This window comes from Psammomys obesus, unplaced genomic scaffold, assembly GCF_907164565.1.
Source record: "Psammomys obesus unplaced genomic scaffold, mPsaObe1.curated_primary_1811, whole genome shotgun sequence".
NCBI lineage: Eukaryota > Metazoa > Chordata > Mammalia > Rodentia > Muridae > Psammomys > Psammomys obesus.
This window is the reverse complement of record NW_026585895.1, coordinates 21,437,515-21,451,515: the sequence shown is the minus strand read 5'-3', so window position 1 is coordinate 21,451,515 and position 14,001 is coordinate 21,437,515. Positions and strand designations below refer to the sequence as shown.

The 14,001-nt window shown below is 38.7% G+C and overlaps 1 protein-coding gene across 2 annotated transcripts; it reads right to left on the bottom strand.

Annotated features, from left to right (window-relative positions):
- Positions 1-672: 672 nt before the first annotated feature.
- On the bottom strand, positions 673-10,657 carry Gcg (glucagon). 2 transcript variants are annotated; one of them, XM_055599821.1, is made up of 6 exons: positions 10,568-10,657; positions 7,404-7,506; positions 5,481-5,642; positions 2,935-3,072; positions 1,827-1,964; positions 673-1,111 (listed from the first exon to the last, which is right to left on the bottom strand). In XM_055599821.1, the coding sequence occupies exons 2-6, from the start codon at positions 7,493-7,495 to the stop codon at positions 1,105-1,107; spliced, it is 537 nt and encodes a 178-aa protein (XP_055455796.1). In that variant the 5' UTR covers positions 7,496-7,506; positions 10,568-10,657; the 3' UTR covers positions 673-1,104. The 2 variants fall into 2 exon arrangements, with proteins under 2 accessions (XP_055455796.1, XP_055455795.1); XM_055599820.1 differs by lacking the exon at positions 673-1,111 and having other exon boundaries at positions 1,823-1,964.
- Between the last annotated feature and the right edge of the window lie 3,344 nt (positions 10,658-14,001).

Below are 14,001 nucleotides of genomic sequence, written 5' to 3'. Positions count from 1 at the left end.
ACTAAATTTACTCCAAATTCACAGCTGCAGATTGAATTATATAAGTAAATTACTAAATTACAAACTTCGGAATTTGTTAGTGGGTAAATCTACCACACTGCAGCTCTCTAGCAATGGGGAATAGAAGCTGCCATTGTGTTACATAGCAGAGGAAGCTCTCAGACATGCCAACCAGCATCAGGCTCAACCAAGACACTGGCCTTGGCAGAACTGGGGGTGTAGGTTATAGGGTATTGTGGAAAACCTCAGATGTTGGCTGTATCCAGTAGGTGAATACAGAAGTGGGGTGAAGGCAAGTGCCTAGATGTGTGACTATCCAGGTAGGGCACATGAGCACAAGCAGTTATGTATTGAGGTTTGCATGTATGTGTATAGGCATAATATTGAACTTTGCGGCTCATGACTTTCGAGAGTGGATGCAGCTATTTAGCCCCAGGAGAGATTTGATTTTTGAGTCAAATGCTACTTGATGACATTTTTATCAAGATGAAACATAAAGAAATATTTTATATGACCAACTGACTGTTCAGTGTCAGCTCAACACAGCAGCATCCTGCACAGTCATTCAAAGCATGAAGTTGTTCATTTATATTAGATTTGAGAGACGGCTAGAAGACGAGGAAGAATGGGTTGTATAGAAGGACGAACTTATCAAGAGAAAAGAGACGATGGTAACGAAGGATGAAATTTTTATTTAAATCTATCTTTGATACATTGAAAGCTGAGAGCATTTATGACAAAAGATTCAAGGAAGAAGTTCTCTCTCCAGGTTCACCACTATGGTTACCAGGTTGTCATGCCTTCTGTTGTTATAATTTACAACTTAAATCACAGGAGAATTATCTCACTGCTCCACAAACAGGGTGGGAACTTTCAAATGAGAAGAAGAATCAAGAGCCCAGCCCTTTCGTACTGTGGAGTTGTTATTTTATTAACGTCCTGGAAATAACTTTATTTCACTTACAATCTTTTGGCTACACAATACTAAAGGGAAATATATTCATCTTCATGCAGAGCAAGATAGCTTCCGAATACAGCTCTTAAATGTACATCCCAAGTGACTGGCGGGAGATGCTGTGAAGAGGGTTGTGAATGGCGGACTATCTATTTCCTACGGAAAGAAAGAAGGAGTCGTTCAGAATAATTATAATAGCCAGATGATATAACTAATTTATTCAGGAGGCATTTCAAGGTCATTTGATAAAAACTGTTTATCACTAAATTCCTCAGCATTTTAACTTAAATTTATTTTCATTGAGAGATGATTTATTTAAAAGATATCAAAAAGCATTTGTAAATAATTATAAAAAATTAAAATTTATCAATAAATGGACAGTTTGACTGATTTTTTTTTTTATTGCTGTGCCTTTCTTTTTGTCTTTTTGTTTTCTTTTTTTCCTGGAAATCAAGTCAAGGACCCTGAATATGATAGGCAAGCAGTGAATACATTAAGCTACAGGCACACAGCTGTGCTTTTAAGTTGAATAAATAACACCACATACACTTACATTAATGTGTCTGTTAAAATTACAGCAATTTTAATGTGATATTAGTATGTAACAACTAATTCTTCTCCATATCTCATTCCTGTTGATTTTCTTGGTGCTTTGTCTATCATAGACACCCAGGACATGCTTGGTGTCTATGATAAATAAGTGCATAGAGACTTCAATGGAAAAGTTAAATATGATTGTGTTCCCTTAAGTGACTTTGACATTCACCATTTTTATTACATAAGACTTCTGCACAGAGGAACAGCTTGTGGCTGTATAACCTACATTTATGCAAGTTCCAATACATTTCAAAATTAACTAAAAAGCACTTACTTGTCAGTGATTTTGGTTTGAATCAGCCAGTTGATGAAGTCCCTGGTGGCAAGATTATCAAGAATTGTGTTCATCTCATCAGAAAAGGAACCATCTGCATGTCTGCGGCCAAGTTCCTCAGCAATGACTTCTGGGAAGCTAAGAAAAGGAGGGTTGAAGTCAGTGCTTGATGGACTTCATTTATTATCTTAAATAAATCCTTGTGAATTGGTGATGTGTGTAAGAGTTGTAGAAAACAACCTTTTGAGGACTTCAACAAAAGCCCAGAAACCAGCCCACACAAAGCAGAGACTAATAAAAGGTGGGAGGTTTTGGATCTCTGTCTTAAAACCAAGTGTCTGCAGCTTCATGCTTTGTTCAATAAACCATGTCACCTTAAAGATTTCAGTTAGTTGTCAACACATACACTGTAATTTAAAAACCATTAATTTTTCTGAAACTCAATACAAATACATCTTGCTCTGTAAAGCCAGTGACTGTGAAAGCAACCTGGCAAAATACAGTTGTAGAGAATTAAAACTTCATCTATGTTGTTGTTTGTTTGTTTTCCCACTCATTTGCCACAGTGGAATCTTAGGTATATGTTACCATAGATATCCATCAAGTTGCACCTTCGTCTTTGTAGGCATGAAGGTTATTGCTTTCAAGTCAGCCTCCATACCAGTTCCTTCTCATTTCAATCTTTCTCAGCAAGCATGTTTTAACTGCTTAAAAATCAGAGTTGAATGTAAATTTTCTCCCACTTCCATTTCTAATGCAAATCAAAGTGGTCCAAAGAAAATGAGATGGTTTAGGAGTATGTGTGATTAAGATCTAAGCAAGCAACTAAAGAACTGGGTCTCACTTTCCACCTTGATCATTGTATGACTATCTATAGGATGGCCCCGTAAAAGCCGAGATGTGGTTAATATCTTTACATGTTATTAGCACATGAATACAAGTTGAACGAATATGTAACTTCAAGTCAGACCATGACCACTTTATTAAATATTGAAATGTTTTTGTTTTCTTTTTTTTTAAATTTTCATAGAATAATCCCCCCCCCCCCAAAAAAAAAAAAAAAAAAAACAAAAACCAAAAAAGTCCAGATAGGAAGCACCAGACTTACTCTCGCCTTCCCCGGCCTTTCACCAGCCAAGCAATGAATTCCTTTGCTGCCTGGCCCTCCAAGTAAGAACTCACATCACTGGTAAAGGTCCCTTCAGCATGCCTCTCAAATTCATCGTGACGTTTGGCGATGTTGTTCCTGTAAGAAACGTGGGCGTTACATTGAAGCTTGTGGCTTTGGCAAAGTGTTTCTCCCTGATAAGCAGTGGGACCCTCAGGCCCAGGACTGAGTGGAGAGAAGGCTGAGGAGCTTGGGAGGTGAGGGTGGTTATAAGATTATTTTGAAGTTATGTTCATGATCTGGATTGAAAGTTAGTGGGGAAAGGCTGACAGCATTTAAAAAGACACTAAAAAGTCCCTTCCTTTGCCAGGGTGCCATTTTCACTTTCTTTGCTTCCTCGTTTCACTGGCTGTCAAAACTTCATTGAGGTTTGACTTTATCCTCTGTCCATAGGCTGTCCACAACGCCATGTTACTCACAGTCAGAGTAGGTGCTTTGTTAATTAACATCGGGCAGAGTCAGTTAACTGATTCGAGGGAAAACAAAGGCCCATCTTCTTGAATTAGTATGAGAAGAACCACGTGATTATGAGTTAAGAAATGTACATGATCTAGTAGGAGAGAGATAGAGGTGAGCTTTTATCAGCTGAAGAGTGCGCAGAGGACCGTGGGGGGATGGAATGAGCTGCCTGCAGCCCTGTGCGGTGCACCACCCTTGGAAGGTTCATCTTAAGCAGACAACAAATAGCCGAGGTCATGGTTTGCCTTGTTCTAGTTTGCCGCGTGGTACCGTTCCCACTCTAAAGGATCAGAACAATTGTTTCCAAATCTTTAAATCTGTGTTTGCTCCTAGCGCAGATGCCTTACTTATAGTCATTGCCAGGGACTCCATCAACCTCCAGGTCCGCTCTGACCACGATGGCTGTCTTCCATGCTGCTGGACACTCCACTAGAAGGTCATCTGAGCGCATCTCCTCTTCTCCTCCCCTCTTCCTTCTTTTCCCTTCTACCCAGACACATCTATGTCCTTTTCCTGATTTTTAGATTTCTTCAGCTACTTGGTATGCATAACTCCCTTTCCCTTGTGGGCTATCCTCCAAAGAAATTGTGAAATTCCACCATCTCTGTGAAACTCTTGTGGATAATTTTCTCTAGTAGCCTAGAAGTAGCAAAGCCCCCAACACTCTTCAAACAAAATCCAACATTAAAATGTATGCCTTATGATGGGTTTGTGTTCTTGTTTGCCGCCTTCTTTCTTTACGCTCTGCAGCTAGCTAGGCTGTAATTTTAAATGCATGTCTTGGATTTTATTTTACAAGAGAAAGAATGCATCTATTTTTGTAATTTACCAATGATCAGCTCAGCTAGGGAATAATCTTAATGCGATCATAGTGATTGACTTGAACTCCGCAAAGGCATGTTAAATTTGCTCTAAGTTTTAGTAAGAATTAAATTCCCAACCTAGGTCCCCAAAACTCAGTTTCCAACTTTAAGGTAAAATGGATGAGAAAAAATCTGTTTAAAATCATAAAAGCCTGTCACCTTGGTGTCGGGTAAGGCATTTAAGGAAGTGCAACCTGAGAGAGCTGAAATAAATGGCATCATGCCCAACCTCAAAAACATTTGGTTCTGTTGCCTCTCCTTGTGGAGTTCCTGTCCTCTCCAGGTCTTTCATCTCCCCCTTCTTTCATAAGATTCCTTGCACTCTGCCCAAAGTTTGGCTATGAGTCTCAGCATCTGCTTTAATATCCTGCTGGATAGAGTCTTTCAGAGGCCCTCTGTGGTAGGCTCCTGTCCTGTTCCCTATTTTCTCCCTCTTCTGATGTCTATCCCATTTGCTTTTCTGAATGAGGATTGATCATCTTACCCAGGGTCCTTCTTCATGCTTAGCTTCTTTAGGTGTATAGATTTTAGTATGTTTATCCTATATTATATGTCTAATAATCATTTACAAGTGAGTATATACCATGTGTGTCTTTCTGCTTCTGGGAACCTCACTCAGGATGATCTTTTCTAGTTCCCACCATTTGCCTGCTGAGACTGTTACTCCAACCAAGAACCATGCATGGAGATAACCTAGAACCCCTCCATCGATATAGCCCATGGCAGCTCATTGTCCAAATGGGTACCCTAGTAAGGGGAACTGGGGCTGTCTCTGATATGAACTCAGTGGCCTGCTCTTTGGTCACCTTCCCCTGATGGAGGAGCAGCCTTACTAGGCCACAGAGGAAGACAATGCAGCCAGTCCTGATGAGACCTGATAGGCTAGAGTCAGATGGAAGGGGAGGGAGGACCTCTCCTATCAGTGGACTGGGGGATGGGTCATGGGAGGAGAAGAGGGAGGGAGGGTGTGATTGGGAGGAAATGAGGGTGAGGGCTACAGCTGGGACAGGAAGTGAATAAATTGTAATAAATACAAAATAAATAAATTAAATAAAAACATCCAGATGGAAAAAGCCTATTTGATGAGCATGATAGCCTAGGAGAGTGGGGAGAATTCCCTGATACCATTTGCCTACAGCATGGGGAACCAGTTTAGATATTTACCTGTTCCTCTTGGTGTTCATCAGCCACTGCACAAAGTCTTGAGCTCGGCGGGAGTCCAGGTATTTGCTGTAGTCGCTGGTGAACGTGCCCTGTGAGTGGCGTTTGTCTTCATTTATCTGATCAGGGTCCTCGAGCGGTTCTGTCTGGGAAGCTGGGACGGACCTGCGAGCAGCATTGATTAAGCAGCATCAACAATACCGCAGGAGCAAGTACTCTGAGCAAGTACTTCAGTTAAATACTGCACGAGTACATACCCTACAGACAGGCTTGTTGCTTAGAGCCCTCACTATGAAATAGAAGGCGCCATGCAGTAGCGAACGTGGTGTTTCCATAAACGCCTCTCAATGGTTCAAACCCTTCCTAATGCTCGACCCGTTCATATAGTTCCTCCTATTGTGGTGCGCCCCCAACTATAAAATCATTTCATCACTGCTTTGTAACTGTAGTTTCGCTACGGTTGTGAAAAGGGATGTGTATATGAGATATACAGGATGTCGGATTGTGACCCACAGGTTACGAACTGATGCTTAGAGCGCCCTGCGCTGCTCATGGGGATGGGAAGATGTTCACGGGGACAAGATGCTCCTTCTGAATTCCGGCAACAGGTTTCTCAAATGTTTTCTTGAACAGGATGAAATAAAGCTTCTCAAGTAATTCATCTACTCATGATTATGCTAATATGACAGAGGAGAACAGTGACTTGAATATTTCAAAACTTTAAGAATCCCAAATCACTTGTTTGGGCAGCAGATCTATGGCCCCAATTTTGTCTTCCACATACTAATGTTAAAAAAAAAAAAAAAAAGCTCAATTACTTAGTTATACGGTAGCTAAAGATTGGAGAAAGGGACAAAAAACACCATCTGCTAATTTGAAAATTCCTGGTGGATATTCCTATGTAGCTGGTTGGCAAGATAAATATACAAGAATATCAATGTAATAACCATAGATGCTATACTATTTTTACTTGTCAAATTAAAATTTTTAAACGCCAGAGAGGATGAAATATTTCCTTACTGCTCAGGGGAAAGGGCATGAACTTCCACAGCTTTTATGAAAGGGCAAATCAGCAAGATTTCACTGCAAAATCTGGTTTAAACTCACTCAAAGACTTTGGACACAACAGTCCCATTGCTGAAAACACACCCCAGAAAGAATTAAGAAATGTGGGTCAAAATGCATGTAAACACACCCCACTAAAAGAGGAATGTCTAAATAAGTATTGTGTATTCACGAAGCCAAAAACATGCAACTCTTACACATCATATATGTAATGAATATAATAATAATAATAAGTTAACAATATAATTTCAAGAGAACATGATTCATGGCCATATAAGCAGAGAGATATTTGTATTATAGTTTATACAGGGAGTGGGGAGGGGATAGGAGGAAAGAAGGGGAAACTGAGACAATGCTATTTCAATTAAAAACTTACTTAAAAGTTTTTTGTTGTTGTTGTTTAAATCTAAGAAAATATCACACCATCTTTACATATTTTGAATTGTTTTTTTTGGTGCGGTAGAAATTTGAACCTTAAAAATTTTGCATATATTTTTAACATTTTGCCTATAATGATTTTTATAATTAGCAAAAAAAAATGTTTTTAAAGGCATAGAAAGGAACTTGAGTTGAAATAGTTAAAGTAGTGTGCCTTTTTGTTAGTACATGAGGAATGAACGGATAGACTATCATCTGAAGAATCCAAGGGACTAGTTTCCCATTTACATGGTTTAATTCTGGCCACCTCTTTGTTGGTGACTATATACCTCGATTTATATTACACCTTTATCACCCCTGTGTCTCAGAACTGTGCAGGAAGGGTACCCCTCCAAACCAGTGAGGCCCTTCTCACCACTCACAGTTCTCACAAACTTTATTCTAACCACAGTGACAGGCTAGTTAGAGTCCACTGGTTGGTACCTGGGTTTCTCCTCCGTGTCCTGAATCGGATGCTGCCAGCTGCCTTGCACCAGCATTATCAACAATCCAGCCACAACGTAAACGCTCTTCATTTTTTTTTTTCCTGCCAGATGAAACACAGAGTTGAGTGGGAGCGGTAGAGGAATGATGGGGGAGGAGGCAGTCCAAATGAGCTCAATTATGACTAAGTACATACTATATACAGATAAAGGTAATCCTGTCAATTTCATTCTTCTCGCTTTCCCAATTCTACTTCCATTTCAATTAGAATATACCCTCCCGTGAATTTTGATGAGCAAAAAAAATAACACAAAGGATGTACTCTACTATTAGGCTTTTTTTCATTAATGTAGGACACTTCTGGTAATGTTTAGAAGGCTCATTTCCAGACTTGAAATAAAAGTGTCCACAATAAACACTTAAAATACCCTCTGTGGATGATATGCTGCATATGGTTAGCCTGAGTGGCACCTTATCCATAACGCCACCCCCCTTCGCTATCAGTCTGGCTTTCAATTAATCGTCCTTCACTTCCAAGCATTTACATTATATTGCATTTCAACCATCTTAAAGCCGCCTCGGGCTACAACTTGGCATACCAGCTGTCGGTTCAGATGTATTATTCATTTATATTTTAAATAGTGTAACTTGGTCTAGACTTTGTAATTATAAAGCGGCCAACAGATTTGAGGTATTTTAGGGTGCTTTGACCTGTTCTAAATTAAAGGGAAAAAATCATTTTTAAAGACAAGCAATTTGCAATAGGAACTAATGCTCCTGGCAACTTGAACAGTCACAACTAAGAAATTAAAGATTAGTATCCTAGGGAAAATTAGTGCTTGCTTTTGAAGTCCCAGAAGTCCCTAGGTTGTCTGGTAATTAGACTCAGTCTAGGAAATGACATTTCCTATTAATGACACTGTAGGTCTAACTGCAGCATACACCTGGTTTCTTGTCTGTTTGTCAAAAACGGATACCCTGCGAAACCATAAGATACCAGGGGCATGATGTTAAGGGTGGAGACCCTCAGGAATGGGGGCCAGGATATCTCTCTAGAGTGAGCTTTTCTGTTTTCTCTATTGAAACCTCGAGTCCACTATGTGTCAAGGGCTCCTCTCTGCAACTTTCCAGCTCTAATGTTTTGTTTTTAAGAAATGGGAATTTCAGCCCAAGTTTCATTACGTTTCTCCATAAATAAATTAAATGAGTATTTTTAGCAAATGACATTTGGTTTGGAATAAGAGTTTTACAAATATTATCATTTTAAAACATCAATCTCTTCTTTAACATCTCAGCCATATTTACTATCAGTCTTTGGCAGTAAAATAGAGACTGTCATACCTGGAGTTGATCATTTCTGAAATAATACATACTCCTAGATGAACTGGCCAGTCAGACAAAGCAACCCATTAGGACTTACGCATTCATTCTTCTTGATCATCAAATGGCTACTTTGACACATTTCTATGCTTCCATTTAGCTAGGTGGCAAATGATTGGCAGCTCGTCATATTTTCAGGTCATGTTTGATGAAACCTCTCACTGGCAGTATCTTTATTATACTAGTCAAAGTGTAAAGCAAGCATTTCCTTTTACGAATATAATGCTATTGGGAAGCTTCTTGTAAAAGACTAAACAATGCCAACTCAATCTTAAATAAACCTTTCAACCCAAAGTCCCTGATGGTTTTGTGATGTCTCTGGTCATGTCTATAAAAGGCAGACCTAGAACAGGTGGCACCGGCAAAGCACATGTCTTCTAATGCAACTCAGAGAGTTCTCAGGGTATACCTCACTTTCCTTTACTCACGTGTTAACAAAATCACGAGAAATAATTAATCCATTGCTTTAATACTAGTGTCGAGAATTAAACATATTACTTCTAGTACCAAATTTTTAATTCAGTAAGGAATCTGCAGTTACTTCTCTCCTCCTTTAGCTAGCGTAAAGAAAAAGAATGATGTTTTTGGGAAAAAAAAAAACAAAAACAAAGAAAAATACCGTCTTTTTCCAATCAAAATTAAAAGAAAACCATAGTCACAGCACGACTCCTTGTGTAGAAAGGCTTGGAAAATTACCCTTAGATGTAGGGAATAAAGAGATTATATTATTTTCCTAAAATGGTGTTGTAGGATACACAAACACTTTCTACTTTCTTATCTCCTTTAATGGGTCCCTAGACCAGCGGTTCTCAACCTTCCTAATGCTGCCGCCCTTTAATGCAGCCCTTCGTGCACTGTGACCCCCAAGCATAAAATTATTTTCACAGCTACATCATGACTGTAGTTTTGCTACTGTTGTGAATTGTAATAATCTAATATGCAACACCTGTGAAAGGGGTCATGACCCACAGGTTGAGAAATGACTACACTAGAATTTATTGAAACACAACGTTGACTCCATCAGGAGCTTTTTCTTTTCTTGATGTTATGTAGGCACTTCAGAATATCTGATTTATCTTCCTAAAGAGAGCTACAAAATTTTATTCCAGATGTAGATTTTTATTTATAGCTATTAGTCCTCAGTTTATGGTAAATAACTCAATATATAGTAAATGATTTGTAATTCATATAAAGAAATCCTCAGTTATCAATGGTGCCTGTTTTTTTGCTCCAAGCATGCTTGCTTTTACTTACAAACGGTTGATGTATAGGCCTTGATACTTTGAAACATTTATTAGAAATATGGGTATTTGATAGAAGATATTAAATATCTTCTTTTAGAAAACAAGAGCTTAAAAAAAGCTTTTAATTAAAAAAGAAAGACTGCTGTTATAGTCTCTGTAATGGATACTTTTCTTGTGAAATTAGAAAGCCCCTTCTGTTCAAAGTACTATGCGCATCTATCAAGTCAAAGAAAAAATATTTATTTTTCAGAGTGTTTGCTTATTTGAACATGCTGTTCACATTTTAACAAGTGCAGTGATCTGAGTCTTTATTTTTTCTCTTTTATAACTGCCTTATATTATTTCTCTAGGTAATTTGCGAATTCATTATGTTAAAGTAGGCATACATCTAGTCAAGAACATTTTAATCTAAATTGTGTTCTTCATATCCTATCAATAAAGTGAAAGATGAAACAAACAATATCTTAACACATACTACTTTAAAATACTTAACTGCCTAGCCCGGTCCGCACAGCCCCCGCCGCGCAGTGTATGTCTTACCTGGTGAGACTGAACTGAGAGCCAGTGCAGACACAGAGAACCCACTTGGGAACTTCGGATGTGGTCCTCGCCCAAGCTCTGCACTTCTGCGCTGGGGCGCTTTGCTTTTATATCTTCTCCAGGCTGTTTAGCCTCGCAGATATTATGCTGACAATATAAATTTGTCATCTGTAAATAATGAAGTTTTGTTCAAATGATTTCACTCGCCCACTCACTTTGCTCATCTGCATTCTATGCTGATAACGGGTTCAGACCTCGGAGACCCGGAAACTTTCTATTTACTCTTGTGCCTATCTGTTTGGGAATGGAAAGGGCAATTTAGATACCCACCCTCCAATCTCTGTCAGGCGTGAAAAACCACTTCAGTTTTCTGAAAGTGAATTTTGACGTCAAATGGTCCTAGTCTCATTTGAGGGTCTTGTGCCTTGATTTGCTATTTGGCCATCATGAGTTCCTGAATAACAGATTGATCGTTCATCTAGTCAAACAAATCACTTACCCAGTACACACATATCAATAAGCCGCTTATCCACGTTGTATGGGATAAATTTTTATTCTTTATATGGGGAGTTTTTAAATGTCAATTAAAATGTGTACGCCGTAGTAATGAGACACAGGAGAATGCCAAATGAGAACACTCAAGGTGAGTGATCTGATAGCAAAGGGTCTGGTATTTCTTTTGCATCTTGTGAAAACGTTTTAAATCTAGTTTTGCTGAGAAGGGGTGGGGCACTAAATACAAAAGAAAGTAAACTATTGAGGTGCATGCTGTTGCGCTTTCTAACTTCCAGCACCTACGTAGGTCCTCACTAATTTCAGTACATAGCAGATACAGTCCTGGTCATTTCAACAGAAGCAAGTAGAAGACAGAAAATAACCAAGGTTGCACTAATGGATAGCATGAAAACTCCCGTGATCTTAAGTAGATTTCTTCCTCCTACCATCAAGAGGCTGTGTGACCTTGGTCAAGCCATACATTTTCTTTGTGACTTGATTGCTGATTTGTGAGAAGACAGCACTGGTTAAGCATTTGTTTAAAATGAAACTCGCATTCTATTTCCCAACTAAATCTTGGTGTCCAAATGTATCAACTCCACAGTATAACTGATAACTTATATGGAAACAGACCATCGAAGCAACAGGAGGAGGATTCTGAATGGACTTAATTCTTCAGTAAGTACATTAAACTTACTGGTAGAACAAGAGCTACATTAATAGGTATGTCAGTTGAGAGACCTCAATGAGGGGTTTTGTACTAATCACTATTGAGGATAATAAAGCCCTGATACCCAGATTGAGATTCAAGGATCAGCAACTGAGACCTTATAAAAAAAAAAAAATGGAAAATCTCATGGCTCAGATCTTATTTACAGAATCAGAATTTGCATTTTTATAAAACCCCTCTCCCAACCAGGAAATCTATGGAAAGCACAGTTATATAAATTATCCATTTTACTTTCTCATTGCTGCTGCTGGTGTTTTGATCCAAGAACAGCTCTTGGCAGAACCAGCAGATGGGGTGAAAGAGCAGAGAAAGGTGTCTACCTTCCAGTCTGGCAGAAGTAAACCAAATGTGCTGATAGGCTTGAAAATGTGGAACGGTGTGGAGCAGGATTAAGTTGGTCTTTATGACCACAACCTTCAGGACTGAACAGCCAGACCCTTACTAAGCCCTTTCTCATGCCCAGTTCCCTTTCATCCTGTTGTCCATTTTTCTTCTCCTCTTTCTCATCTCCCATTCTGTCCCTCTCTCTTCTTCCTTTTCAGATATTACCAGCTTGTGAAGCATCCCTAAGCAGGGAGTTCTGCAGATGATGTCTAAGATGTCTAAAAGCCATAACCACAGTACCAGAATCTTGGTAAAACCTTCTCTCAGTATCTCACCACACAGCACTTCTCTTCATCTTACTTGCCTTCTGCTATGTTAGAAGTAACCATTCCCATTTCTTTTTTTCTTTCAGGAAAATTTTTTTCTAATTCTACCTCCTGCCTACTAATCCTGGCAATTGAAGGCAAGGGCATCATGATGATAATCCTTCCGATAATCCAAGAGCATTCTGTATAATATATTTCTCTTCCCTCATATGCTTAGAGGACCAAATCAACCTCTTAATAGGCACTGTGCTATGAGACAGTATGGGTGCTAAGATAATCATTAAATTTAATTTGAATGTATAGATCTGATGATAGCTTTAACATCGGCTTCTATTTGGCCCTCATTTCCCAGCACTGCAGTTGTTCAATTATTTAGCTGTGAGGCAGGGAAAGTGGTAGGGGTGTACGTATAAGATTAATTTTTTTGAAGTTTGTCTTGAAGCCTAGTAGTTGTATGTTTGGGGGGGGGCGTGTTGCCTAGAGTTGTTCTACTGGGGGTAGTGTGCGTGGAAAGTCTTTGGTTTCCAGTAGTGTTATGCAATTGATAGATAATGATTTGTCTTCCTGAAAGGTTGATTTCACTCATCTCTAATAAAATAAATAACTATATTATGACATATAGCAAAAGATTTTTACACTAGTGTTTAAGGTAAAACAAGGTGCATAGCTAGGAAAATTTTGTTGTTCTTTCTGAGGCTTAGGATAAAAGACAATTTCCGTGTATTGTCAACCTATGCACCTATATAGGCCCAAATGCTTAGAAGGCCCAATGCTGGCCTTAATTCCTCTGTCTTACTGTGTTGAGGTATTTATGAACAAGGCTCTACATTTTAATTTTGTACAAATTATGTAGCTGGTCCTGCTGAGGAGTTCATTTGGCCGGATGTCATATAACGTGTGAGGTTGCTGTACATTGATTTCCAACAGCTCTAGAGGATATTGTGACTGAAATGTTTGGGAATGATTCATAGTGCATTCTGGGAGAAGTACACAGGGAGGAGTTATAATGTATGGTTTGCAGAGTGTAGTGCCTTCTTTGGAGGACACAGTAATGGTTATTTATCACTACAGAAAGACTCCAAGATAGGTTGTTAATTGAAAGAGACAGCAGTATTGAACTCATAATTACTCATAATTGCATTAAAATTGAAATAACACACAAGCAAATGTGAAAAGTTTACCTAACTGTAGGACACAGCATGGTGCCCTTCAGTAGTCAATGGTAGGGCACAAAGAAATATCCTCAACACACATCTATTGTGATTCTCTATCTAGTTCAAATGGTTATACAAAACAACAACAAAATTCAACTTAAAAGAAATAATAGTACAACCACCTTTGGAAGAGGAAGGCTTGTAATAAATGTCCAAAGAAGTGTTTTTTTAATCTTAGTTATGAATTAAAAATAATTGAAATACCTATTGGAAAGAGAGAGACTTGATAAACTGGAACATAGAATTATACACACAATTGAAAACTATTCAAAAACAAGACACCAGCAATGGACACCTACATTGATCAAGACAAATTATACAGACAATGTGTGTCTTAAAAGAAGC

Excerpts from the sequence above, each read along its gene's own strand:
- Gcg (XM_055599821.1), bottom strand. The coding sequence starts at position 7,495 with ATGAAGAGCGTTTACGTTGTGGCTGGATTGTTGATAATGCTGGTGCAA. Across the intron at positions 3,073-5,480 it reads ATGAACACCAAGAGGAACAG|GAACAACATCGCCAAACGTC; the intron begins GTAAATATCTAA and ends CGTTTCTTACAG. Across the intron at positions 1,965-2,934 it reads AAAGGCCGGGGAAGGCGAGA|CTTCCCAGAAGTCATTGCTG; the intron begins GTAAGTCTGGTG and ends TCCTTTTCTTAG.